At 45.9% G+C, this 27,896-nt stretch overlaps 1 protein-coding gene across 7 annotated transcripts; it reads right to left on the reverse strand.

The window, feature by feature from the left end:
* Nucleotides 1–1,390: 1,390 nt before the first annotated feature.
* LOC144598343 (monocarboxylate transporter 13-like) lies at nt 1,391–27,896 on the reverse strand. Of its 7 annotated transcripts, none has more exons than XM_078408396.1 (9): nt 27,808–27,896; nt 17,084–17,192; nt 15,236–15,335; nt 14,903–14,971; nt 13,589–13,661; nt 7,513–7,779; nt 5,198–5,341; nt 2,258–3,040; nt 1,391–1,853 (listed from the first exon to the last, which is right to left on the reverse strand). In XM_078408396.1, the coding sequence occupies exons 6-9, from the start codon at nt 7,772–7,774 to the stop codon at nt 1,615–1,617; spliced, it is 1,428 nt and encodes a 475-aa protein (XP_078264522.1). In that variant the 5' UTR covers nt 7,775–7,779; nt 13,589–13,661; nt 14,903–14,971; nt 15,236–15,335; nt 17,084–17,192; nt 27,808–27,896; the 3' UTR covers nt 1,391–1,614. The 7 variants fall into 7 exon arrangements, with proteins under 7 accessions (XP_078264522.1, XP_078264521.1, XP_078264518.1 ...); XM_078408395.1 differs by having other exon boundaries at nt 13,579–13,661; XM_078408392.1 differs by lacking the exon at nt 13,589–13,661.

Consider the following 27,896-nt stretch of genomic DNA (forward strand, 5'->3'; position numbering starts at 1 on the left):
GGCATCAGCTTCCTGCTTAATGCATTTTTGGAGAGGCAGCTGACATCTGCTTTAAAGAACGGGAAGAGCCAGTGGTGACTAGGCGTTGAGGTGATTTTGAAAGCTGCTGACTCTGCAGGACTTCCCGCTCCATCAGGAAGTCAAACCCCTATAAATGAGAGTGCCGATGTTAAATGAAAACAGAAAACTTTGGAAACACTCAACCAGTCAGGCAGCATCTGTGGAAAGAACACCTGTCAACGTTTCAGGTCAGAGACCATGCAAATCTAGCTTGCTCATCATCTGCAGATTTTTGATTCTTCACACAGAAGTTAACTTATATGGCCCAGAGAAACTCCTCCAAATAAACAGTTCTTCAGATAGTGTGTCAGAAGGAACTGCAGATGCTGGTTTAGGCTATCTGAAGAAGGGTTCCAACCTGAAATGTCACCTATTCCTTTTCTCCAGAGATGTTGCCTGACCCGCTGTGTTACTCCAACATTCTGTGTCTATCAGAAAGGTCTTCAGAAAGGTCTAAAACATGCTTAAAATGCAAATTTCAAACACAAAATGTTGTGAACTGCCAGCAGGTCAGGCAGTGTCTATGGAAAGAGAAACAAAGTTAAAGTTGCAGGTCAAATACCTAATTGAAAAAATGAGGAAGTGCGTTTGTTTTAAGTTGTAGAGGGTGGGGGAAAGATGGATAGAAGATGCTGAATGATCCTGTGACTCAGAGAACATCACTAATAAGGTGAGGCCAGGATTACGGAGAAGATTCGAATGTTGATAGATTAAAGAGAGCAGATTGAGGGGAAAACGCACAGGGACATGTAAATGCTGGACCTGAAATCAAACGGAGAATGACACAAAATGCTGGAGTAACATCAGTGGGTCAGGGCAGCATCTCTGGAGCGAAGAAATGGGTGAAGTTTCAGGTCGAGACCCTTCTTCAGATGGATTTATATCTTAGATTTAAACCAGCATCTGCAGTTCTTTCCTACACATTAAAAGGAGAATGCTGGAAATGTCCAGCACGTCAGAATGTGTCTATGGAGGCAGCAGTTTATGGTTTCATTGATGCCGATTGCCCTGCTGAGAGTGTTTCCAGCATTTTAGTATGGAAGCCTGAACTGTGTTTCCCAGAAACTAGCAATGGTGGGAAAACAAGAGACTGCACATGCTGGAATCTGGAGCCAAGTAATGGTGGGGTTCTTGCCAAGTATTGACATCTTTAATGGCGATGAAACTAAAACCATACGTGATTTGGAAAATGGGAACTGATCCAACATGCAACACATTTTGTGGGGCAATAAAACAATAGCAAGAATATAGGACAAATTGTCCTATCATGGACAATTATGACATGACACACCCAAGTGTATCAAGTGGATGAAAAAAATCCCCCCAAAAAAATGCAATATCCTTTATTGAAGCTGTAAGACAATTGATCTCTGTTTACATGCAAGGCACTTACTGAGAGCCCTTGACAGTCCTGTGGTCTACGCCACAATACAGTTCATGGAGCTTTCACACTATTGCGTGCTGAAGCATTGTCCCACTGAGTTATAGGGGAAGTCGACTTTCCCAAGAGAGGTTCATTGGAAGAGAAAGCATAAACATTGCAGCGATGTTCATTCAGGCATGGTATTCCATTGTTCCACTGCTGTTACTGCCAAGGTTTTCTTTCTCTGCTTCTTCCTGAGATTGGACTTGAGAGTTAGAATCTCCCGTCTTGTTTCCGGTGCTTTGAATGGAATTCTGCCCATGAGTTGTGAAGTAGTCGGTGAGGATGAGAAAGACATTTGCAACCAACATCCCTCCTCCAGCAAGAAAGAATGCTGTGCTGTAGACTCCAGTCCAGTCCACCAGTAACCCTGTAACAGAACACACACAGTAACCACCAATCCACAATAAACTACTTTTATGGCTTGTGGAACGAAATTTGCTTTGGCACACACACACACACACACCGTAGGATTTGTGAAGAAAATAGTGATGGTAGTTCAGGGAAGAGGTTCCACTTCCAGTTTTATGCTCACTCTCTGGGTGGCAGGGAGAACGTGCAAACTCCGTACACAGTACCCTTAGGCGGGATCGAACCTGGGCCCCAGGCTCTGCAAGACAACAACTCAACCGCTGTGTCACCCCAATGCTGATGGGACTTGCCTGTCTAACAGAAAGTAACAGGGTCTTCTAATAGCAACAATAGCCCCTCGACCTCCAGTTAGTGCAGATATAGAACTAATGGAAAATAAGTAAAAATAGTGAAGAACATTACCTGCCAGGGGTGGTCCGAGAAGGCAGCCAACACCCCTGAAGAGCATAATTAACCCAAGTGCGCTGCTCAGTCTCTCAGCTCCTACCACGTCAGTAATGAGTGTGACGACGAGGGCCATGATGGTTCCGAGAAAGAATCCACATGCGCAGCTGAAGATGACAAGCGAGGTATAATTCTCAGCTAAGGGGAGAAGCAACAAGAGTATGCTGAAAGCAGTAATCATTATTATCGCAAGGCGGATGGACTTCAAGAGCCGCAGGTTGGCAAGCCAACCGCATCCGAGCCTTCCGATGAGGTCAGCTGCCGACCAGTAGGACATCAAAAGAGCTCCTTTAAAGTCCTCGATCCCAATGTTTTGAGCATGTGGAATTAGATATACGATTGGGATGAACAGGCCTATCACGGAGAAGAACCCAAAAAAGATCAGACAGATGAATGAAGGCTGCTTCAGAAGGGTTAAGTAGGCCGATATCTTCTCTTGCACCAGACTTTTCCGACACAGATCTTTCCTGGAATGCATGGCAGAATTCTGACTTTTCATCTGTGAATGATGCGGCCTCATGAGGGCTCCACAGACACAGAGGTTGAGGTGCATAGCGGAGATGATCATCATTGCTTGTCGCCAAGACATAAAGTCGATAAGCCATTGGTAAAATGGTGTGAGGATGAAGACAAAGATACTGTCTCCAGAGCTGGCAAGGGCGTTTGCTAACGGCCTCCGGTCTGTGAAGTACTGATTGACCAGATTTACAGAGGAAATCCACGCAAATCCATTCCCAAGACCTGAAAGAACAAAAAAAAGATCTGTAAACTAAAGATTTACAGGCAGCACAGTGGCGCAGCGGTAGAGTTGCTGCCATACAGTGCTAGAGACTCGGTCAATCCTGACTACGAGTGCTGTCTGTACCTTCTCCCCCTGACCTGCGTGGGTTTTCCCCGGGATCTCCGTTTTCCTCTCACACTCCTAAGGCATACAGGTTTGTAAGCTAAATGACTTGGTATAATTGAAAATTGTCCCTAGTGTGTGTATTTAGTGTGCGGGGATCGCTGGTCGGCGTGGATTCAGTAGGCCGAAAGGCCTATGTCCGCACTGTGTCTCTAAATTAAACTCAATTCGTAAACGGAAAAGCAGATTAGTCAACTAAAATACAAGTGAGACATCAGGAAAATCATAGCAATTAGAAAAGGATAATGTTAAGTGTAGAAAAGATTGCGAGGCATAATCCATAAAGGTCCTACAATAATACATCATTGTATCTGCTTCATATGATTCCAAGTTGATAGAGCTGGATAGAGCTCTTAAGGATAGCGGAGTGAGGGGGTTTGGGGAGAAGGCAGGAACGGGGTACTGATTGAGAGTGATCAGCCATGATCGCATTGAATGGCGGTGCTGGCTCAAAGGGCTGAATGGCCTACTCCTGCACCTATTGTCTATTGTCTAAGTTTGGACACTTTCTGTCCCATTTATTTTCCACATGTACTGGTCATGTTTTCTGTGAAGAAATTCCTGACATCATGTAAAATTGTCCCTAGTGTGTAGCATAGTGTTAATGTGCGGGTGATCGCTGGTCGGCGTGGACTCGGTGGGCCGAAGGGCCTGTTTCCACTCTGTATCTCTAAACTAAACCAAACAAAGGTGTGTGATTGACTTCCGGAAACAAAGCAGTACACACACCCTGGTATACATTGATGGCGCCGAAGTAGATTTGGTCGATTCAAGTGCAGATTAATAAATATCACCAGCAATGTGTCCACAATTCTCAGCACAATGAAGGTCAGTGTTGACAGAGATGTCAACATCACTAACAGGTATCATTCACTCACCAATAAACTGCTCAAAGATATCCACAGCCAAAGTCATATCTAACTCATGGCAGTTGGAAGCCGGCATCTCAGTTCTGGGACTACACTGTGGAGCTCCTCAGTGCAGTCTTCACTGATAACCTTCCTTCCAGCAAAAGGTCAGAGGGAGGGGGTCAGAGTTTGCTGATGATTGCCCAATATACAATTCCATTCACAACTCCTCAGAAAATGAAGCTATCCACATGACATGCAACAACATCTCGACAATGGGCAGGCACGGGCTGACGTGGTCAGTAACAATCAAGAAACACAAGGGCCAGCTAATGACTGTTTCTAGCAAAGGTCAGTCCAATCAAGATTCAAAAATCTGATGGGATTACCAGCGGATTATCCCCCATCTGGGATCACTAGTGGAAACTTGATCTGCATCATTACTGTAGCTGCGTGAAAAACTCAGTCAGAGTCATCCAGGACATAAAACAGGGCCCCGGCCAAGAAGCCCCATCAAAGCTAGTGCCATTTGCCCGGGTTTGGCCTGTATCTCTTTAAGCATATCCTATCCATGACCTAATTACAGTATCTTTTAAATGCTGTTATAGTATCTATCTCAACTATTCCCTCTGGCAGCTCACTCAAGGTACTCATCACCCTCCCAAGTGAAAAAATTAAGGGTCAGGTTCCTATTTAAATCTTTTCTCCCTCAACTTAAATTTATGTTCCCTAGTTCTTGATTCCCTTACCCCGGGTAAAAGACTGAGCGCATTCACCCCATCACTTCCCCTCACTTCTCTGAATGCATTCAAGAGAGAGCTGGATAGAGCTCTTAAGGATAGCGGAGTCAGGGGGTATGGGGAGAAGGCAGGAACGGGGTACTGATTTTGGATGATCAGCCATGATCATATTGAATGGCGGTGCTGGCTCGAAGGGTCAAATGGCCTACTCCTGCAGCTATTTTAAAAAATGTTTCTATGACAAGTTTATGCCTACCATCAGTGATAGACGCTTAACTCAATCAATTATCTGTGAGGGTCAAGGAGTTCAGATGACCTTATAGTGTAATGGGGGTGTTTCCTAGTGGTTTCTTCATGACAGCTTTAAGCACATGATCGATAGTAGAAGCTTAACTCTTTCAATTACCTACGAGAGCACCAGTAGTGAGGTACATCCAGGCCAGACTGAAGGCAAAGGATCCCAGGAGCAGCCCGAACATGGAGAAGATCCCGCCGATGATGGTGATGACTCTGAACGATAGCTTGAAATTGAGCGCACTGGCCAACGGAGCTGCAGGAACAGCAAGGCAACGGTTACACAGCACGGTGTAAAGAACTGCACATGCTGGTTTACACCAAAGATAGACACAAAATGCTGGAGTAACACAGGCAGCATCTCTGGAGAGAAATGGGTGACGTTTAAGAAGGGACAATACCCAAAATGTCACCCATTCCTTCTCTCCAGAGACGCTGCCTGCCCCGCTGAGTTACTCCAGCATTTTGTGTCTAACTTCTAGTTAGACAGCAGTGTTTTCCCTGCAGGAACTGCAAGGCAATAGTTTCGAAAGAGTTTAAAATTAATAACAAAATTTAGGATTACCAACAATCAACCCAACTATTAAGTTGCTGAAGATTTATGTGGTATAAGGAGTGCAAACTTGACAAACATTGGGGCAAACACTGGCCTGACAACGCTAGACTCCTGGGTTCAATCCTGACCCCTGTTGCTGTCTGTGTGGAGTTTGCATGTTCTCCCCGTGACCGCCTGGGTTTCCTCCGAGTAGTCTGGTTTCCTGCCACATCCCAAAAACTGGAAGATTTGCAAGTTAATGTTAATCCTGTGGCCTGGAATTACCACCAGGTCAACTGCTCACCCAGACCAGCAAATTCTGGATGTGGTGGGCATGGGCACAGAAGTGGAGTCTCCAAGCCAGAGAGGTGTACCATGAGGCAGGGCAGGCTCCAAGTGGTCGAAAAGGCCTCAGCTTGTTGACTATCAAGGGCTTTGTGGAGTGGAGTGATATATCGAACAAGCATTCACACTAGTTTTGTGTTATTCCACTTTTGAACCACTCATTACACATTAGGGGTAATTTACAGATGCCAATTAACCTACAAACCCACACAAGGGTACTATTTTAGGATGATCAGCCATGATCATATTGAATGGCGGTGCTGGCTCAAAGGGCCGAATGGCCTACTCATGCACCTATTTTCCTATGTTTCTACATCTTTGGAATGTGGGAGGAAACCAGAGGAAACCCACGCGACCACAGGTGTTGAAAAGTCTCTGGCAGTCAAAGGCATCTTAAAAACTCATGCACTTCCCCGCACCTGCTATTTGTTTGAGCCTGTGGATAAAATAGCATCACCGTCCCAATGCTAACTCTCCCTGGAATGGAGGGGAGGGCCAGATGAGATTCCAGTAGAGGACCAGGGGGGTCCAATGCTCTGACCAGCTCGGCCCACATCGCATTTACCAAGCTTGCAAGGAAGGCACAGCTGGCTGTCCGTTAGTTCCAGCTGGCTCACAACCGTATGGTTCAATAGTGCTGTGTTATCACATGTACCCAGGTACAGTGAAATTCCTTTTTTTTTTGTTGCATACAGTTCAGTAAAGCTATTACGGCACACAGGCACAATCATATTCAAGTACAAGGGTGCAAGAATAGTAGCTTACACCGAGGTAGTACGCATGAATCGCCACGCCTGCAGTGCCATACAGGCACAAGCTGTAAGAGTCGGAGTCATACAGCATGGAAACAGGCCCATCAGCCCAACTTGTTCCACCTGTGGCCCATATCTCTCTAAACCCATCCCATCCATGTACCTGTCTAAATGTTTCTTAAACGTCGCGATAATATCTGCCTCAACTACCTCCTCTGGCAGCTCCTTCCAAACACCCACCACCCTTTGTGTAAAAAGTTACCCCTCAGGTTCCTATGAAATCTTTTCCCCAAACCTTAAACCTATGTCTTCTGGTTCTCTATTTCCCACTCGTGAGCCAGAAACTCTGATCTGTTCCTCTCACGATCTATAAGATCACCCCTCGTCCTCCTATGCTCCAGGGAATAGAGTCCCACCCTTCTCAACCTCCCCCTATAGCTCAGGCCCTCGAGTCCTGGCAACATCCTCGTAAATCTTCTCTGAACCATTTCCAGTTTGACCCCATCTTTCCTATAACATAGTTCCCAAAACTGAACATGATACTCTAAATGTGACCTCACCAATGTCTTATATAATTGCAACATGCCCCCCCCCCCCCCCCACAACCTTTATACTCAATTAGTTTAAAAACATCAGGTCTCAACATTTATTCAAATTGGCATTAACTTTGAATAGCAGCCTCCCCCACCCCACCACATTTCCTCACTAAAACAGGAATTAAATGACATGCGAGTGGCTCAGAGGGAACGCAGCATCTGCACAGTTACATGACAGAGAACAGAAACTGACACTTACAGCCAAAATGAAACACAGCCACTGTGATCGCACTGATCCATGAAACCTTAAAGGCAAGTGTGTCGAAGTACTTCTGGAGATCGAGGAAAAAAATCCCAAACGATCTCACAAAGCTTGACGTCAGGCCGGTTATAACGAAGCAGGAGGCTAGAATTACCCATCCATAGCCACCGTCCGCGTATTTCCGAGTGGGGCCACTGTTGTTTGGCTCCTTGGCAGGAGAGTCAACAGCTCCAGGTTCCTCCAAAGTTGCACCTTCCATTGAGCCTAATTGATACAAACAAGTTAGAGCTAATAATTTACTTCTACTGAACTCATTTTAATGGAGCATCAAACCCAAGACATCTCTCAATTTTGATCACCTAATGTATTTCTGATTTTCACAATTCCCTATATTTATTTCTGTTAGATAATACAGATCTGAAATCTCCTTGATGCCAGTGATAATAAGGTCAATAAGTGATAGGAGCAGAATTGGGCAATTGGCCCATCAAGTCTACTCCACCATTCAATCATGGCTGATCTATCACTCCCTCCTATCCCCATTCTCCTGCCTTCTCCCCAGAACCCCTGATACCCGTGCTAATCAAGAATCTATCCATCTCTGCCTTAAAAATATCCATTGACGGCCTCCACAGCCTTCTGTGGCGCCATTACCTTGTAAATCCATACTCTCAACTGATTTACACGTCTCCAAACGACTCACACCGATTTCTACAGAAAGCATCCTATGGCGAAGCATGACAGCTTGGTATGACACCTCCTCCGCCCAAGATCGCAAGTCATTGTAGAGTCGTGGACACAGCACAGTCGATCATGCTAACTAGCTGCCGCCCCACCCCCCTATCTACTCTATCAACACTGACGGGCGGCACGGTGGCGCAGCGGTAGAGTTGCTGCCTTACAGCGAATGCAGCGTCGGAGACTCAGGTTCGATCCTGACTACGGGCGCCGTCTGTACGGAGTTTGTACGTTCTCCCCGTGACCTGCGTGGGTTTTCTCCGAGATCTTCGGTTTCCTCCCGCACTCCAAAAGACGTACAGGTATGTAGGTTAATTGGCTGGGCAAATGTAAAAATTGTCCCTAGTGTGTGTAGGATAGTGTTAATGTGTGGGGATCGCTGGGCGGCGCAGACCCGGTGGGCCGAAGGGCCAGTTTCTGCGCTGTATCTCTAAATAAAAAGATAAATAAACACTTCACACCCCCTGTTAAAAGTAACACTAGCAAATTTGCAGATGACACAAAGCTGGGGTGCAATGTTAGGAGGTTGCAGGGTGACTTGGACAGGTTGAGTGAGTGGGCAGATGCCTGGCAGATGCAATATAATGTGGATAAATGTGAGGTTATCCACTTTGGTGGCAAAAACAAGGAGGCAGATTATTATCTCAATGGTATCAGATTACGTAAAAGGGAAGTGCAACAAGACCTGGGTGTCTTTGTATACCAGTCACTGAAAGTAAACATACAGGTACAGCAGGCAGTGAAGAAAGCTAATGGCATGTTGGCCTTCATAACGAGAGGATTTGAGAATAGGAGTAAAGAGGTCCTTCTGCAGTTGTATACGGCCCTGGTGAGACCACATCTGGAGTATTGTGTGCAGTTTTGGTCTCCTAATTTGAGGTAGGACTTCCTTGCTATTGAGGCAGTGTAGTGTAGGTTCACGAGGTTAATCCCTGGGATGGCGGGACTGGTCAGATGAGGAAAGGCTGGAAAGACAGGGCTTGTATTCACTGGAATTTAGGACTCCTCCTGCACCTATTTTCGAATCTAATCTAATCCCTCGGAAAAGCTACCTACATAATTAATGACCACTCGCACCTTGGTCATTTTCCCTTCTCCCCTTTCCCGCCAGCTTGAAAGTGCACGTAACCTGAATCAACAACAGCTTCTTCCTGCTACGATCAGACTCTTGAACAGACCCCTCATATGCTAATGATGTCTTCCTGACATTCCTGCCTTTTTGCTGCCCATGCATTTTTTTTCATCTGCATTTTCTTCAGACAAGGGTCCCTACCCAACACGTGGCCACGTGTTTGTATAAGAACATATGGTAATGAGAAATGATACAGCATGTCACCACAACCTTCACAAGGACAGGTAGGGATGGGCAGTAAATTTTTATGCCCTATCCCTAGACAATAGACAATCTCCATGGATTGTCACCTCGTCATGGTGTGGAAGCTTGTGTGGTCCTGAGATCCTGAGAGCGATGCCGTCTGGAGCTATGCTCCTGGTAGGGTCACCCATGGCGGTAAGGTCGAGGGGGAGGTCCCTGACAAAGAGCAATCACACCGACCTCAACGGGGGAACAGGCGGAGAATGATGGCTGACGTTAGTGGAGCGTCACAACGGCTGGGAAGGCGGATGAAGGCTGCAGTGGGCAGGTGCTACAGACAGGAAGGTAGACGCTCCCGCCCCCTCGAGTCTCGGGCAGATGAGGCTCGTCAGCCTGGGAAGGCAGTCCATCCAGGAGAGGGAAAACTCTGATGTAAAACCTCCACTGCCTTGTGGCCATATCCAGTCATGGAAAAGGCTCCAGGAGTAAACCTCAAGAAAAATCCGGAGTCGGAGTCCCTAAGGCAGTCCGTCGTTGTCTACAACCTCGTTCTGGCAGCTCCTGCGACGGTACTGGTGCCAAACTGTAACGGCTCTGCTGTTCCTTTGGATCAATCAACGACGTGGAGAGGGGGGACGTGCTGCATGGGCAACAGCCTGTCCTTCATACGACCTCGCCCAGGCTTGCATCCGACCACACATCGACGCTGCTCTAGCCGAGGTTTGGAGCAAGCAGCCAACAACCAGGATGCATCACCCATGGTCAGCCAAGGGGGGCCTTAGAGACAATAGACAATAGGTGCAGGAGTAAGCCATTCGGCCCTTCGAGCCAGCACCACCAGTCACTGTGATCATGACTGATCATCCACAGTCAGTCCTTGTACCATCTTGTCACAACAAGGAACTGCAGATGCTGGTTTACAAACATAGACATAAACATAGTGCTGGAGCGTCACCTACCCATGTCCTCCAGAGTTGCTGTCTGACCCACTGAGTTACTCCAGCACTTTGTGTTTACCTGAAGATTCCAGCATCTGCAGTTCCTTGTTTCTACGCTATAGTCTGCACTATTTTCCCCTTCCTCTTTTTTTACTCATATGCAGCTTGGTCCACTGGCAGAGTATGTATCTCGCTCGGGACATGCGATAACAATCGAGCAGTGTCAACACCTTACATCAGAATCAAGAAAAACAAGTAGTTAACCTCAGTAGCAGTGAACATGGGGGAGGGCGCTGAGTGAACAAAAGGAGTGTCTCCATTCAGCACGTAATGTGCAATATTAGTCCAATTGGCTTCTGTGATGGAGCCCTCTTCCAAGAAGTAAAACAAAACCAGGAACTTCACATTTCCTGGCCATTTAGCAAACTGTGCAGCACATTCAGCCTGCGCCATACTCACTCAAATGCAGGAGGCAACTACTCATGGAGCCGAGAGAAGTTGAAGTACTTTATAACAGCAGGCAAGCACAGCGGGTGGTGGTGCACGGATGTGCTGTGATCAGGGACCAGATGATCCCGCTGTCCTGCGCTTCAGCTTTACACCAGGGTAAGCTGGCAATAAAAGCTGGGGCTTGTTCAGTTGAACGGTGCTACCATTCAGGCGCTGGGCCAGCAGTCGACAGTACAAGTCGGAATCTCCGCCCTTTCCTTTTGGGCAAACAGGACAAGGCCACTTAACAGTTGGAAGCTGTTCCAACATTCAATAGGATTCCGATTCCATCCAGAAAAAAAAGAGACATAAAATGCTGGAGTAACTCAGCGGGTCACGCAGCATCGCTGGAGAACATGGATGGGTTACGTTTGGGTCGGGACCCTTCTTCAGACTGAAGGAGGGCCCCGATGTTTTAGTCTGAAGAAGGGCCCCAGCCCGAAACGTCACCCAACGTCGGCCTGAGGGGTCCCGACCCAAAACGTCCCCAATCCATTTTCCCTAGGGATGCTGCCTGACCTGCTGAGTTATCTCAGCATTTTGTGTCTTGGTAAACCAGCATCTGCAGTTCCTCTTTTCTACTACCTGCAGTTAGACAATAGACAATAGGTGCAGGAGGAGGCCATTCGGCCCTTCGAGCCAGCACCGCCATTCAATGTGATCATGGCTGATCATTCTCAATCAGTACCCCGTTCCTGCCTTCTCCCCATACCCCCTGACTCCGCTATCCTTAAGAGCTCTATCTAGCTCTCTCTTGAATGCATTCAGAGAATTGGCGTCCACTGCCTTCTGAGGCAGAGAATTCCACAGATTCACAACTCTCTGACTGAAAAAGTTTTTCCTCATCTCCGTTCTAAATGGCCTACCCCATACAGTTCCTGGTTTCTACATCCCAAATCCACCCAACCACTTGGCCCCCACATTCTTCAGTATTCTCGCCAAGCAAAATTCGATCATCTTGGTTTTTTAAATCATCTAAGGGTGCCTCTCTTCCACTATCCATTACCTGATAAAATGTTTTTCCAATTTCCACCAATGCTGACTGGACTCTGGTTTCAAAATTTTCTAAGATCCCACCACAAGGTGGAGCCACACTCACCCTCACCAACTTTATCAACTCAAAGATTCAAATTTGATTTTTACAAATCCTCTAGTTTCAGAAGAATTAATAAAATTTAACTTTAGCTGAGCATTAGATGATCAGCTGCCCTTTCTGCACCCTGACTCTGTTGGTTTTTACCCAAGTTTGCCCTGGCAGAAGTAAAATTTCCAAATTCCAACTTAACATTGTCATTCAGAAACAAAAAGAACCTCAATTTCTGGGTCTTAAGTGGAAAAAATTACCAAAAGAAGATAAAATCATGTGGCGATCTCTGCGACTAATCACATTAGACAAATGCATGAAACATTTACGTGACGTTCTAGTTGAAGCATTAACACAAGCTTCTAAATTAATGGACAGATGGTTATCGAGATAAGTGTTCAGAGAAACACCATGGAAACAGACCCTTTATCCAACCAAAGATAGACACAAAATGCTGGAGTAACTCAGCGGGACAGGCACCATCTCTGGGGAGAAGGAATGGGTGACGTTTTGGTTCGAGACCCTTCTTCAGACTCCAGTATTTTGTATCTATCTTTAGTGTAAACCAGCATCTGCTGTTCCTTCATACACCTTTGTCCAACCAAGTCCATGCTGCCCATCGATCACCCGTTCACGCTGGATCCATGTTATCACAATTTCTAATCCACACCCTCCACACTAGAGGGCAATTTACAGAGGCCAACTAACCGACAATCCGCAAGTCTTTGGGACATGGGAGTAAACTGGAGCATCCGGATGGAACCCAGTCACAAGGAGAACGTGCAAATGGGAATGTAATGGCAATCGTTCGCCCATAAACACTTGCAAAATCATATATCAAGCAGAGGGGCACATGGTGCAGCAGTTACTGCGCCTGCCTCTGCAACCATAGGGACCTGCGTTCAACAGATCTGACTCTGTCCATATGAAGTTTGTATCATCTTCCCATGACCAAGTGTCATTCTTCTTTCTGGTGGTTTCTCCCGCATCCCAAAGTTATGACTTGTGGACTAATGGGTGATGGTAAATTATACTTTAGTGTACAAACAGCAAAAGAATGAAAGGGAAGTTGATGAGGATGCAAGATAGATTTCAGGCTACGAGGAAGTAGGGAAACAGAAAAGGGACTGATAGAATTGCACTGCTGGGAATCAACATGGGGCTGATGGGCTGAGTGGCCTCCTCCTATTGTTGTAAGTGGAAGACAACTGACAACACAAGAATTTATCTTTCAAGAATTCAGACAATTAAAACATGTCGAAATCATTCCCCATTGCTTCTGTTCACCCCCTCAGGTGTCTCGCTGAGGTTATAGAGGTATGGATGGGTTAGAGTTTGAAGAGCAATTCTTCTCCCAGGTCAAATGTGTTACAAAGGAATGTTACCAGTCGAAGCACGGTAAAGCCCCACCTGCTTAAATCAACTCAAAAATAGCCTGGGGTAAATGTAAAGCCTAAAGAGTCATTTTCTGCACTTTTGATCTCCCACCTTACAAGTACCTGCGCTTACAGTCACTCAAGCTGAAAGCTTTCAATGCACTTTCACTGGATATGAAATTACTGTCGGGTTCCTCTGCAAATTCCTGCATTAAAAGAAATATTATAATGCATTTATCCCACCTCCCTTAATTTCCACAAAATATCTCTAAGCGATTCACAATCAAGGACGTAATTTTAAGTACAATCACAGTTGTAATGTAGAAAAAACAGAATACAGTGAACAGCAAAGTGGTACATAGCAAGACAATCTACACGACTACAGCTGGTTCAAGGATACACGTTGGGCCCAGACTCCAAGAGAAACTCCTCTGCCTCTCTTTCGAATGATGTCTTAAGGATCTTCGCAACTCTATATCCTTCCAAGAGGCGGATATGCTCCAATATCTCCTCGGAAGGGCAGCACCCACATCGGTGTAGCTTTCCCTCAGCACTGGTCTTTGACCCAGGAGACCTTTGCAATTACCGTCAGAACAGTCCGTATCACCACAGCCATTGTGCTTTACCTCCAGAAACTGCCTGTTGCATGAACCGAATCCTGCGCGCAATGAATGTGGCTCTGTTCTGACTCTGGTTGTTATCAGATTAATCTATTTTTAGCAGGCATTCTATTCAACAAGTCCATGGAAGGAAACCATTTTGGCTGGGGAGGAGTTATTGGCGGAAGAGAGGGGACAGGGGTCTTGGGTGGAGCAGAGCAGAACTCACAGGAACAAAATCTGTCGACAAATGATAAAAAATTGCTGGCAGATAGTACATGTTGCTGATTTCTATTTCACCCCGACGCTGCTTCCTGATCAGATTCACGTGTAATGTTTAATTAACCCAAATCTGCTTTGAGATTAACTGCTTCCAGCTGCTGGGTGCACCATTCACTCCTTGCAGCTATTCATGATCAGATACCAAATTAAGGCCCGTGCAAACACATAACCCCGCCTCACAGGCAGCGCACACAAATACTACAGGCAATTCAATGCGCCTTCTTACGCAGCGTTTTAGGGTTGTTTCCACTTGTTTCCACTGCTCCATTAGGTACTGTAATGGGTAATGGGGCCAAATAGGAACAATAGACCTTTCACCAGATGGGGCTAGAAGTGGCCAAGGGATGGACACATGGGCAGTGCAAAGTTAGTGTGCTACTTTCTTTGCCCACCCGGGTTGCGCTTGGAGGCCTTGCTTCTGTGCAAGGCCTCAAAGCACCCAATACTCTGTGCCAGTCACAGACACAGGTTCCCAGGAGAGAACACTTGGTGTGACACACCCTCACCTCCCAGAATCAGCAGAAATATAAAGTGGCTGACCTACGCTTCAGCAGCTTGCTACTCACCAAGGCGAGTCTTCACAGTTGCCTTGTGCTGTCCTTCCTGCAGTCAGCGAAAACACCTGCTGCCGACAGCTATTAAAACATTAATACATTCCTTAACAATGTATTAATTTTTCAAATGTTTTTGAGGTCAGAGCGACAAAACAAAAATGTTCAGTACACAGCGACCCTGCATGATAATCCACTTACTTGATGAAAGATTATCAAAGTGGACTTTGTACAATTTAATGAAATATTTTTAAAGTGATAACTGCATCACATTTTGTTTGTCCAGCTGCCTTGATATGTTAAATCTATTAGAATTGGAGGGAACTGAATCAGCTACAGGGAACTCACCTGTAATAACGCTGTTGTCTGACGTCTCAAGGATTCATGGTTATCATTTATTTGAGAGGAAAAAAAGTCTGCTGGAGGGACTTCGCGGGTCAGGCAGCATCTGTGGAGGGAAATGGACAAGTTACGTTTTGGGTTGGGACCATTCTTTGGACTTTAGGAACTCAAGAGGCTGCAGAGAGGGGTGGATTCAGCCTGGTCCATCAAGGGAACAACCCACCCAACATCAAAAGCACCCGCAAGAGGCCCTGCCTCAGAAAGGCAGCATCTAGGCCTTGTCCCCTTCTCACTGCTGCCATCGGGTAGAAGGTACAGACATCTACAGTCCCACACCACCAGGTTCAGGAACAGCTCATTGATGCAATCATGAAGAAAGCCTATCAATGCCGCCACATCCTTAGAAGATGGAGGACAATCGGTATATAGACGAATACTCTCTTGAACTTCTACAGGTGTACAGTAGAGAAATTATTGGCTGCCTGTACAACTGCAGCAGAACCTCCCTGCTCCTAAACTCAGATCTCCCCCTTTACTGATAAAACATTGTCCCTCCTTCAACACCTGCAGCAATTTTACTTCCAACTTTTTAATCTTCTTGATATTCAACTGTTCTTTAATTATATATTTCAGATTTTCATCTTATTTCAAGACAAATACCCTATTAAATAATTCACATGGGGAGATGATAGATGCTGTTAGTCTCACACCATTTAATGGGTTACCCTCACACCATTTAATGGGTTTTTCAATGAGCACTTGAAATGCCATGATATTAAAGGTCCTGGGCCAAGTGTTGGTAAATGGGATTCGTATGGGTAAGAACTTGATGGCCAGCATGCACAGGATGGGCTATCGGCATAATCGTGTGTTAACTCTTTCACTATGCTGGTGTCCTCATCCCATCCCCAAACCATGCCATCTTCCATTGCTCTTCTCAGAGTGCTTTATCTCTGCAAACTCTAATGCATCTCATCATCACTTCCAACTTCTTATTCTCCATCTGCCGCCCCTTGACAGTCTGCTTCGACAGCTCCCTGGTTATCTCTTCCAGCCGGCTCCCTTATCCAACCATCAGAAACAATGATGAGGCAGAGTACCAGGCGGCGATTGAAGGCATAGCAACCCGGTGTCAAGATGGGAATGTTTCCTTCAACGTCAACCAAATAAATGAGCAGGAAGCGGGGTGATGAACACACCCTGGACTGCATCAATGGCGCCGAAGTGGAAATGATCGAGAGCTTCAATTATTCTGAGTTTAACTATTGGCTGCCTGGTTCAGCAACTTGAACACCCAGGAACAAAGGAGATTCCAAAAAGTGGTGAACACTGTCCTGTCCCATCACGGGTACTGACTTCCCCAACATCGAAGGGATCAATAAGAGGTGCTGTCTCCAAAAGGAAGGCAATATCATTAAGGATCCACACCACCCTGGCCATGCTCTCATTTCACTCCTGCCATTGGGAAGTTGGTAGAAGAGTCTGAAAATGGTAACATCCAGGTTCAGGAACAGCTTCTTCCCAACAAATATCATCAGACTATTGAATACTACACACTACGAACTGCCTGGGTTGCACTAGGAACTTTGGCATTTCTTTTGTATTTGCACTATATTGGGTGCACAGAAAAAAAAAGTGTGCTGGAGTAACTCAATGGGTCATGCAGCATCTCTGGAGAACATAGATTGGTGAGGTTTCGGGTTGGGACCCTTCTTCAGATTTTAATCAGTCTGAAGAAGGGTCCCGACCTGAAACCAGGTTGGGACCCTTCTATCCATGTTCTCCAGAGATGCTGCCTGACCCGCTGAGTTACTCCAGAGCTTTGCAGCTTTGCATGGAATAAGGTTTACTGACCAGTAGTCGGTGCTTTGACATGTTGTGTCCAGGAAACATCTGCAGCTCAACTGATTGGGAGCACACCGCCTCAGGAAGTCCATTTGCTTGCCAGTCAGCAGTTTGACATCTACAATACACAATCAGCCAAAGGCAATCACAGTGAGTCCAAAAATTTATCAGTGAAAAGAATATATTTGCAAACTATGGCCCGAGAAACAAAAGTTCAGAAACTGCTCAAAAGGCTAAAGCTATAGTTATGTGAACAGGTATGGGGAATCTGGAATCAAAGGTCATTTTATTGGCTTCTGCTTTATATTTGTAAACCCCCAACAGACATAATGTGCACAGATAGGCAGTTCATGAATCTCATGAAAGTTAACGAGGTTTCTTACCACAATCTAGGAATATTCCAAGCAAGCAAATTAAGGCTATGTTCAAACTCCACAATGACCTGACTTAATCTCTCTCTGAATACCAAAATGTTAATCTCAGCTCATTGAACTATCCTTCACATACATGAGATATACTAGTTTGAAGAGCTGAATTGCGAAATCTTCGCATTCTTTTCAATTGAATTGACCTATTCTGTAAAAATGCATTTAAAGAAACATTGAACAGATCGGGCGGCACGACTATAGGTGTTGTCTGCACGTTCTCCCTGTGAATGTGTGGGGTTTCACCGATGCTCTGGTTTCCTCCCACACTCCGAAGATGTAGGCTAATTGGTTTTAGTAAAAAATGTTATAATTGTCCCTAGCATGTAGGTTAGTGTATGGGTGATCGCTAGCCTACACGGACTCGATGAGCCGAAGGGGCCTGTTTCCGCGCTGTATCTCTAAAGGCTAAATCTCAAAGACAATTATTTTGAAGAAACATTATATTAAAAAAACAGATGAATGTCTACTTCGTGCAGCTCTATGACAATTTGATATCATTTTAAGGGAGTTGCCACAAAGTAAAGGAACAAACTTGCAAACACATGTGCAGTTAAGATAGATGATGAGTATTTCAGATGGAAGGATTAATGGATATACAAAAAGTATTTCCAATTTCAGGCTAGTAGTACGTCAAATTTTGTCAACTTTTAAGCCACATAATAGTGCTCAGAATAAATACATTGGAAATTCAAGTTCCTTCGTAAATTCCAACGTGCTGTTTTTTACCTAGAAACAAAGAATGGCAGATAACAGGTATAACAGAGCTTTATTTGTCGTTCGGTACCGAAGTACCGAACGAAACTACATAGCAGTCATAGAAAAAAAAAGAACACAAGACACATAACCCCAACACAAACGTCCATCACAGTGACTCCAAACACCCCCTCACTGTGATGGAGGCAACAAAACTTCCACTCTCTTCCCCACGCCCACGGGCAGACAGCTCGTCCCCGACCGACCCGCACAGTCCCCGCACCGGGCGCTGAAATGTCCCGCGGCCGAACCGGGCGATGAAAGGCCCACGACCAAGCCTTGCGCAGCTAAGTCCCGTGGTCGAGCCGCACCGGGCGATGTCAAGTCCGCAGTTGAGCCGCACCAGCGATGAAAAGCCCCGCAGTCGAGCTGCACCGGGCGATGTTAAGCCCCGCAGCCGAGCTGCACCGGGCACTGTTAAGCCCCGCAGCCGAGCTGCACCGGGCGATGTAAAGTCCCGCAGCCGAGCTGCACCGGGCACTGTTAAGTCCAGTGGCCAAGCCGCACCGGGATGTAAAGTCCAGCGGCCAAGCCGCACCGGGATGTAAAGTCCAGCGGCCAAGCCGCACCGGGATGTAAAGTCCAGCGGCCAAGCCGCACCGGGTGATGTAAAGTCCAGCGGCCAAGCCGCACCGGGATGTAAAGTCCAGCGGCCGAGCCGCAGCGGGCGATGTTAGGCCCCGCAGCCGAGCCGCACCCCGCGCCGTGAGGATGCCGGCTAATACCAAAGGTAGACACACAGCATTGTGCCAGTGGGTCAGGCAGCATCTCTGGAGTTAAAGGACAGGTGATGTTTCGGGTCGGAACCCTTCTTCTCAGGTCTTTTTTCCCCAGAGATGCTGCCTGACCCGCGGAGTTACTCAAGCATTGTGTGACCTATCTTTGCTATTTTTACCTTGCAGTACCTGTTCATGGCATGAGGTGGCAGCATGGTTCTTGATAAGCTATTGATTGCACAGATCTCCCCCTTTACTGATAAAACATTGTCCCTCCTTCAACACCTGCAGCAATTTTACTTTCAACTTTTTAATCTTCTTGATATTCAACTGTTCTTTAATTATATATTTCAGATTTTCATCTTATTTCAAGACAAATACCCTATTAAATAATTCACATGGGGAGATGATAGCTGCTGTTACTCTCACACCATTTAATGGTTTTTTCAATGAGCACTTGAAATGCCATGATATTAAAGGTCCTGGGCCAAGTGTTGGTAAATGGGATTAGTATGGGTAAGAACTTGATGGCCAGCATGCACAGGATGGGCTATCGGCATAATCGTGTGTTAACTCTTTCACTATGCTGGTGTCCTCATCCCATCCCCAAACCATGCCATCTTCCATTGCTCTTCTCAGTGCTTTATCTCTGCAAACTCTAATGCATCTCATCATCACTTCCAACTTCTTACTCTCCATCTGCCGCCCCTTGACAGTCTGCTTCGACAGCTCCCTGGTTATCTCTTCCACCCGGCTCCCTTATCCAACCATCAGAAACAATGATGAGGCAGAGTACCAGGCGGCGATTGAAGGCATAGCAACCCGGTGTCAAGATGGGAATGTTTCCTTCAACGTCAACCAAATAAATGAGCAGGAAGCGTTGTGATGAACACACCCTGGACTGCATCAATGGCGCCGAAGTGGAAATAATCGAGAGCTTCAATTATTCTGAGCATAACTATCACCAATAATCACTGAATCCAACCACACTGACGCTGTGGCCACATATGCACTTCCTGATAAGACTAAGGAAATTTAGCATAATGACGCTTATCAATTTCTAAGAAGCACCATAGAAAGCTTTCTGTCCAGATGCATCATTACTTGGTTTGCCCATGACCACAAGATGCATCATGCCAACCAGTCTCCACCTTCCACAAATCGACACCATCTACACTTTTCGCTGCCTCAAGAAAACAGCCAACATAATTAAGGATCAATTACACCCTGGTCATTCTCTCTTCTCTCCCATCAGCTGGCAGAAGATACAAAAGCTTGAAAGCATGTACCACGAGGTTCAGGGACAATTCTTCCCCACTGCTGTCTGACTATTGAACACATTCTCTTGAAGCTAAGGATGTTGTGCCATTCCTCCAATCTACCTCGTAATGGATCTAGCACATTTTTATCTGCACTTTTCTGCAGCTGTAACACTATATTCTGAACTCTGTTTATTTTCTCTTTGCACTACCCATTGTGTTTGTGTATGGTTTGACTGTACTCATCTATGGAATGATGAGCACATTGGACAGCACACAAAACATTTTTTTTCACCGTATCTCTGTGCACGTGACAATAATAAACAAATACCAATAATGCTGGTTGGTCTCCTAGCACTGCATTCCACAATCTGCCGTGTCTTCCTCATTGTTCACCAACTCCTCCCCTTGAACCAAACCCAAGTCTCTCATAGAACTATTCTCCCAATCCTTTCTGCTGTTAACACAGATTGCATTCTCATTCCTCCGGGACACATTCTGTACACAATGCAAGGTACCCGTGCAACTGTAGCAAAACATCTTTACTTTGGTATTCAAATCCGCTTGCGACAAAAGTTACCATTTAATTTGCCTCCCTAATCGCCTGCTGTACCTGCATGTTAGAATTTAAAACTGAGGTGAGAAGGAACTTTTTCACCCAGAGTTGTGAATTTGTGGAATTCTCTGCCACAGAGGGCAGTGGAGGCCAAATCACTGGATGAATTTAAGAGAGAGTTAGATAGAGCTCTGGGGGCTAGTGGAATCAAGGGATATGGGGAGAGGTTGGGCACAGGTTACTGATTGTGGATGATCAGCCATGATCACAATGAATGGCGGTGCTGGTTCGATGGGCCGAATGGCCTCCTCCTGCACCTATTTTCTATGTTTCTATGTGTCTATGTAATTCAATTCAGTAACTTGTGCACAAGGATGGTTGATCCTTTTAACATCAACATTTCCCAATCTCTTACTGGTTAAAGTTAAGTCAGTGCTTCCGTCTTTTCTACTATGGTAGCTGATGTCACATATTTTTCACGTTCCACTCCATCCTCACTCACTCAACTTCTTTATGTCCCCTTGAGGCATCCTTACATCCCCATCATTACTCACAAGTTTTTGGGTCCTCGGAAAAGAGCAGAATAAAAGAAAATGTTGTCCTACGAATACAGAGATCAAATAAGGATTACAAACACAGGAGACCCAAACATGAGATTTGTGAATTTATGAGATAACGATAGCTCAGCACCAGCATGTTCCTGTTAGAGGGAAGGGCAAGGCCGACAGGTTGAGGGGAACTTGGATGACGAGAGATATTGGGCCCTAGTAGAGAACAAAAGTACATGCCAGGTATAGGCAGCCGGGATCACGTGAATCCCTTGAGTATTACAGGGGATGTAGGAATATATTTACGAGGGAGATCGCGACGGCATGAGATAGCTTTGGCAGAAAAGGTAAAGGAGAACCCAACGAGATTATACAAACATATTAAGGGCAAAGAAATAACCCGGGAGAGAATAGGGTCCCTTAAAGATCAACAATGCCATCGATGATGAAGCCACAGGAGATTGGTGAGGCGTTAAATTAATATTACTTGCCTGTATTTATTGCGGAGACAACAGATGCTTTAAAACCCAGGGAAGGTAACGGAGATTCTTCAAGACATCTCCCTTACCTACCCCGAGTTTTAAAGCATTGTTGTCTCCGAGTCAAGTTGAGTCTCTTCGAGTCCACATTACAGAATAGGAGGTACTGGAGATCTTACAAAACATTTACATAGAAACATAGAAAATAGGTGCAGGAGTAAGCCATTCGGCCCTTCGAGCCTGCACCGCCATTCAATATGATCATGGCTGATCATCCAACTCAGTATCCCGTACCTGCCTTCTCTCCATACCCCCTGATCCCTTCAGCCACAAGGGCCACATCTAACTCCCTCTTAAATATAGCCAATGAACTGGCCTCAATTTAGATATGCAAATCCCTGGGATTTGATCAAAGTGTATCCTATATGTAAAAAAATATTTTTGTTATATATAGAATACACTTTGATCAAATCCCAGAGATTGAGAGATGATTTCATTTTTTCATTTACTCGGTACCATCCTCTTATCATCCCTCAATCCCTCCCATAACAAAAACCCGCTGATCTTTTGTCCACTCCCCTGGACAATAACAATCCTGCAGCCTTGACTAAATTAATCTCAGCTTGGAAAATATTTTGCCTCGTTCCTGACATCCACATTGGCAGATGTTGATGAAAACTTCTGAGAATCCACACCTCTGGCAATCCATCCATTGTCTTCTTCAGATTCAGAGTATGAGGGTGTGGTACCACTGAAGGGGTTTCCCAAGCCTTTCTGGACTTGTTAACCTGGCTGTGGTGACTCAGTGGGAGGCTTCAAATGTTTAAGCAGGAACAAAGCCTCCATGCTTTTGTTTTATTATTCCCTTCAGTGACAGGAAATTCAATGTATACAGCATCACGAAACATGAGCAGATGTTCTACATCAGCCAAAGCATCAGGATGTAAATGGGAGGCATTTTCCCCTTCCGATTCAAGCACAGTTTTCCTTCCAGTCCAACACGCAAGTCAGGCACAGCAGCTAGAGAGGCTGAAATATGAGTGCATTATTTCATCATTTTAATTGAGGAAAGACACAAAATGCTGGAATAATCAGCTGGTCAGACAGCATCCCTGGAGAACACGAATAAATTCATGTTTTGTGTCATGACGTGAAGGACCCCGGCCCATAACGTCACATATCCATGTTCTCCAGAGATGCTTCCTTGACCTGCTGAGTTACTCCATTTTTTATCCCTCAGAATACCCTCTAGTAACTTCCCAACCACAGATGTTAGACTCACTTGCCTGTAGTTCCCAGGCTTCTCCCTGCAGCACTTCTTAAATAGAGGCACAACATTTGTCACCCTCAGTGGGCCGAAGGCCCTGCTTCCACGCTGTATCTCTAAACTAGTTGCTTTCTTTCAGGACAAAAATGGGAGATATGAGAAATGTGATAGTACATAATTGGCCACATCACCTCCCTCAATTTTGAAGAGGACTTCCTTTTCATGGTTTTAGGTTTAAAGTAATCGGAGGAGTAATCGTCTACAATTAAGGCTACAACAGTGCCAGAGACCCGGGTTCAATCCTGACCTCGGGTACTATCTGTGTGGGTTCCCTCTGAATGCTCCAATTTCCCACACATTGCTGCAGGCAGCTGTGGAGGCCAAGTCAATGGATATTTTTTAATTTGGAGATTGACAGATTCTTGATTCATAAGGGTGTCAGGGGATATGGGGTGAAGGCAGGAGAATGGGGTTGAGAGAGAAAGATAAATCAGCCACCATTGAATGGTGGAGTAGGCTTGATGGGCCGAATGGCCGAATCGCGTTCCTTATGAATTTGTGAATTTAGAAGGATGAGAGGAGACCTTATCGAAACGTATAAGATTATTAAGGGGTTGGACACGTTAGAGGCAGGAAACATGTTCCCAATGTTGGGGGAGTCCAGAACAAGGGGCCACAGTTTAAGAATAAGGGGTAGGCCATTTAGAACTGAGATGAGGAAAAACTTTTTCAGTCAGAGAGTTGTGAATCTGTGGAATTCTCTGCCTCAGAAGGCAGTGGAGGCCAATTCTCTGAATGCATTCAAGAGAGAGCTGGATAGAGCTCTTAAGGATAGCGGAGTCAGGGGGTATGGGGAGAAGGCAGGAACGGGGTACTGATTGAGAATGATCAGCCATGATCACATTGAATGGTGGTGCTGGCTCGAAGGGCCGAATGGCCTCCTCCTGCACCTATTGTCTATTGTGAACATAGAAACATAGAAAATAGGTGCAGGAGTAGGCCATTCGGCCCTTCGAACCTGCACCTCCATTCAATATGATCATGGCTGATCAAGGCTGATTCAATATGATCATGGTTGAACATCCCAAAGACGTGCTGTTTGATAGGTTATCTGGCCTCTGTAAATTGCCCCTAGCGCAAATGGGTAGTTGATGGTCAGCGTGGACTATGTGGGCCAAAGGACCTGGTTTCATACTGTATCCCTCTTTGACCAAGGCTGCAGGGTTCCACTGTGGGAGAAATCCTGACTTCAATGGCACCGATAGCAAAATTAAAGCTTCATTAAATAATGTACTGAACAAAAGTGTTGTCAATTGTGGATTGCCCGACATGGATTTTTAATCACAGCCTACAAGCTGGAATATTTGTACTTCTAGGCTTGTTTATTCCTATGCTTTTTGGCCAGTTTCCAGCCTCAACTCCAAGCTCATTTAAAACTTTGCCCACGTCCAAGTCTAATTCACTAATCAACCTCTCCTGACGCCCACACAGCCCCTGGCCCCATACATAGATTGGCTCAATCTACCTTGTTCAGAAATATGCAGGGTGAATTAACAAAGGTCAATCCATTTTTCACACAGAGTGGTGAATCTGTGGAATTATCTGCCACAGAAGGTAGTTGAGGCCAGTTCATTGGCTATATTTAAGAGGGAGTTAGATGTGGCCCTTGCGGCTAAAGGGATCAGGGGGTATGGAGAGAAGGCAGGTACAGGATACTGAGTTGAATGATCAGCCATGATCATATTGAATGGCGGTGTAGGCTCGAAGGACCGAATGGCCTACTCCTACACCTATTTTCTATGTTCTATGTTTCTAAGAAAGGCAAAGTTTCAAATGAAGACACAGACTTCGTCTGGAGAAGGGTCCCAACCCGAAACGTCACCTATCCATGTTCTCTAGGGATGCTGCCGGACTTGCTGAGTTGCTCCAGCGCTTTGTTGTAAACTAGCATCTATAGTTCCTTGCTTCCAAAGTTTCAAATGAGCTTTGATAAAAATAGAAACAGCCTTGCCTCTCCAGGGGAAGAGCTAAAGTAATGGCCGTCCGTCTAATTTAAAGAGTGACACAGGAACTGCAGAGGGTCCCGACCTGAAACATTGCCTATCCACTTCTCCAGAGATGCTGCTTGGCCCGCTGTGTTACTCTAGCGCTTTGTGTCTTTTTTGAAAGATAATAGTGAATGAAACAAAAACAAATTTGGCGACTTGCTGCTGCAGGGAATAGGCACGGTGAATACTCCAGAAATGTTAAAAGGGGTCTCTAGTTCATCATAGGTGGGAGGGTCATTAGGTTACACTGGGTGACTCGATTGGGGCATAAATAGCGGATTGGGCCAACTGTAGCGATGAAGAGGTGGGGTCTCTGGGACAGTGCCTTCTGCGAGTGTGGGGACCCAACACAGACAGTGTAGTACATAGTCACCAGTTGCCCCAAATACCAGCCACCGAATGGTGAACGAAGTCTGATTGACCTGGACGATGACACGTTGGCCTGGCCTGGCTCGCCTCAACGGAGCTGCAGGTCTAAAAGACACACGACACATTCTAAAAGAATATACGACTGGCATATTCTGTGATTAATACTCATACTCATGATTAAGTATGTTTTTGCAGAGGCGAATCTTTCTTTTCCCAATGCCTCATTTACACACTCCCCCACACAGTCCACAATACTTCAACATTATCTCACATTGCCCTTCCCCGTTAACGATTCTCCAAGGAAGGACGGATGTTTTACACACGTTTGGAACAGGGACTTTCATCGTACAAAGTACAGCCCCTTCATCGGAGACTGTGGCCTGGGCCATGTGCTTGTGCTGTGCTTCTCGCGGCCGGAGAACGATACAAACCCTGACAAAAGACAGTCTTGAAGAAGGGTCTCGACCCGAAACGTCACCCATCCCTTCTCTCCAGAGATGCTGCCTGACCTGCTGAGTTACTCCAGCATTTTGTGTCTACCTTCGATTTAAACCAGCATCTGCAGTCCCCCCCACCCCCTACACTCCTTGACAAAAGACATTGCGCCCACTTTATCTCAAATGTTACAATAGTTACAACTTCCCCTCGCTGTGGGCGAGTGTGGACTCGTGTATTGAGGACGTGACTCTTATATACACACACACACATTAGATTTTTTTTAAATATATAGTAATCATTAACTCTATGTGCGCGGGCTAATGCAACCTGAATTTTAATGTAAATTTCCCATAACATCTAACGCACATTTTTGAATTGGTTCCAGAAAGTGTCGACATTTTCAATATGGCCTTAAGCGCGTTAAATGTTGGCACCAGCTCTGAAATTTTGCATGGGTTCTCCAAATTAAAGGGAGATACAATAGAAACACGAAGGGATGCATTTAACAACACAGCGTTGTTTAAAATGCATTGCAAACTGCTCAGTGGTAGACGCAGATGATAAGACACGAGACGCTGGAGTAACTCAGCGGGACAGGCAGCATGGCTGGAGAGAAGGAATGGGTGACGTTTCGGGTCGAGACCCTTCTTCAGACTCATCCTCCATCCCCTCTCCTCCCCCTCCCTCCAAACTACTGGAAAATCCAGTCCAATGCCAATGTTTACAGCCTACTCGCTCTCTACCCATTTGTACATCTTACTGCCGAGAGGTCTCTGTAGGGACCGGCGGCTGCGATCCGCAGTGTTTGAGCAACTAGGAAAACCACAGGCAGCAGAGAGAGAGAGAGAGAGAGAGATTGAGAAACACACAAGGAACTGCAGATGCCGGAATCTTGAGCAAAACACAAAGTGCCGGAGGAGATCATTGGGTCTGTGGAGGGAATGGACAGACGGCCCCGGAGGAAGGGGGTGTTGCTGTAACGATGGCAAAAGCAACACACTGATAAATAACCGACCGCCCGCGGGAATGAGGTCTGGCTCCAGGAACAACTACGGAGCTCCTCTACGGTTCCGACCGAAACACACTTGCGATGTACATTACTGAGCCGTTCCCTCTCTCTGTCCAAGTTAAGATTCTTCGTGGGCAATTCGCCGCAAGATATGGTGTCTCTCTCCGTCTGTCTCTCTGAATCTCTGTGCCTCTCTCTCTCTCTCTCTGTCTGCCTCTCTCTCTGTCTGCCTCTCTCCCTCTGCCTGCCTCTCTCTCCCTCTGCGACTTCCTTGCATCTCTCACCTTGCCATCTATGGTTTCTCTCTCTCTCCCTCTTTCTCTCTCTCTTTCACTCTCTCTCCCTCTTTCTCTCTCTCTCACACTCTCTCTCTCTCTCTGCTTCAACCCTACCTGCGTTGAGCGCCCAGATGCATTCACTTACTGCAGTGATCCGTGAAATTGGTTGCAATGGCGAGGAAAGAATCCCCTGTTGAGTTGAGCTCACAGCTCTGGGTTCTTTCTTCATTTGAATAGTTGACGCGCTTTCAGTGGATATTTTATCATCTGCCAAGTCTAAATTTAGCCAATTGATTCCATCACCAGCCCATCGCTGCTATTTTGCATTTGACCAGACAAATCAACAGGCTGTGCCTCTCCTGAAGTTAAAAAAGGCCCAAATCGCCTTCCTCGCTCCTTTAAACTGTTGCCATTCCAGCCGTCGGTCGCATCTTCGCGTCTGTTAGCGAGTTTCCAAATGCTGTTTCAATGCGCGTGTTAACGAAAGTTAACAAACACAGGCATGGACGTTAACAAACACAGGCATGAACGTTAACAAACACAGGCATGAACGTTAACAAACACAGTAAGCAACTGTCTCATTACCGCTCCTCGGTTCAACACCGACCCTCAAATTCTCAGCTTCTTGCAGCCACTCGGTCGGTTCTCGACTCTTTACTGCCCCTCTATGTTCT

The sequence above is a fragment of the Rhinoraja longicauda genome, chromosome 11, assembly GCF_053455715.1.
Source record: "Rhinoraja longicauda isolate Sanriku21f chromosome 11, sRhiLon1.1, whole genome shotgun sequence".
In the NCBI taxonomy this organism is placed as follows: domain Eukaryota; kingdom Metazoa; phylum Chordata; class Chondrichthyes; order Rajiformes; family Arhynchobatidae; genus Rhinoraja; species Rhinoraja longicauda.

Bases quoted from the DNA above. Each gene is read 5' to 3' on its own strand.
- LOC144598343 (XM_078408391.1), bottom strand. From the start codon at position 14,103: ATGCAACAGGCAGTTTCTGGAG. The intron at 5,342-7,512 runs GTAAGTGTCAGT...CTGTTCCTGCAG, and splicing joins GGCTGTGTTTCATTTTGGCT to CTCCGTTGGCCAGTGCGCTC. The intron at 1,854-2,257 runs GTAATGTTCTTC...GTTCTGTTACAG, and splicing joins TCTCGGACCACCCCTGGCAG to GGTTACTGGTGGACTGGACT.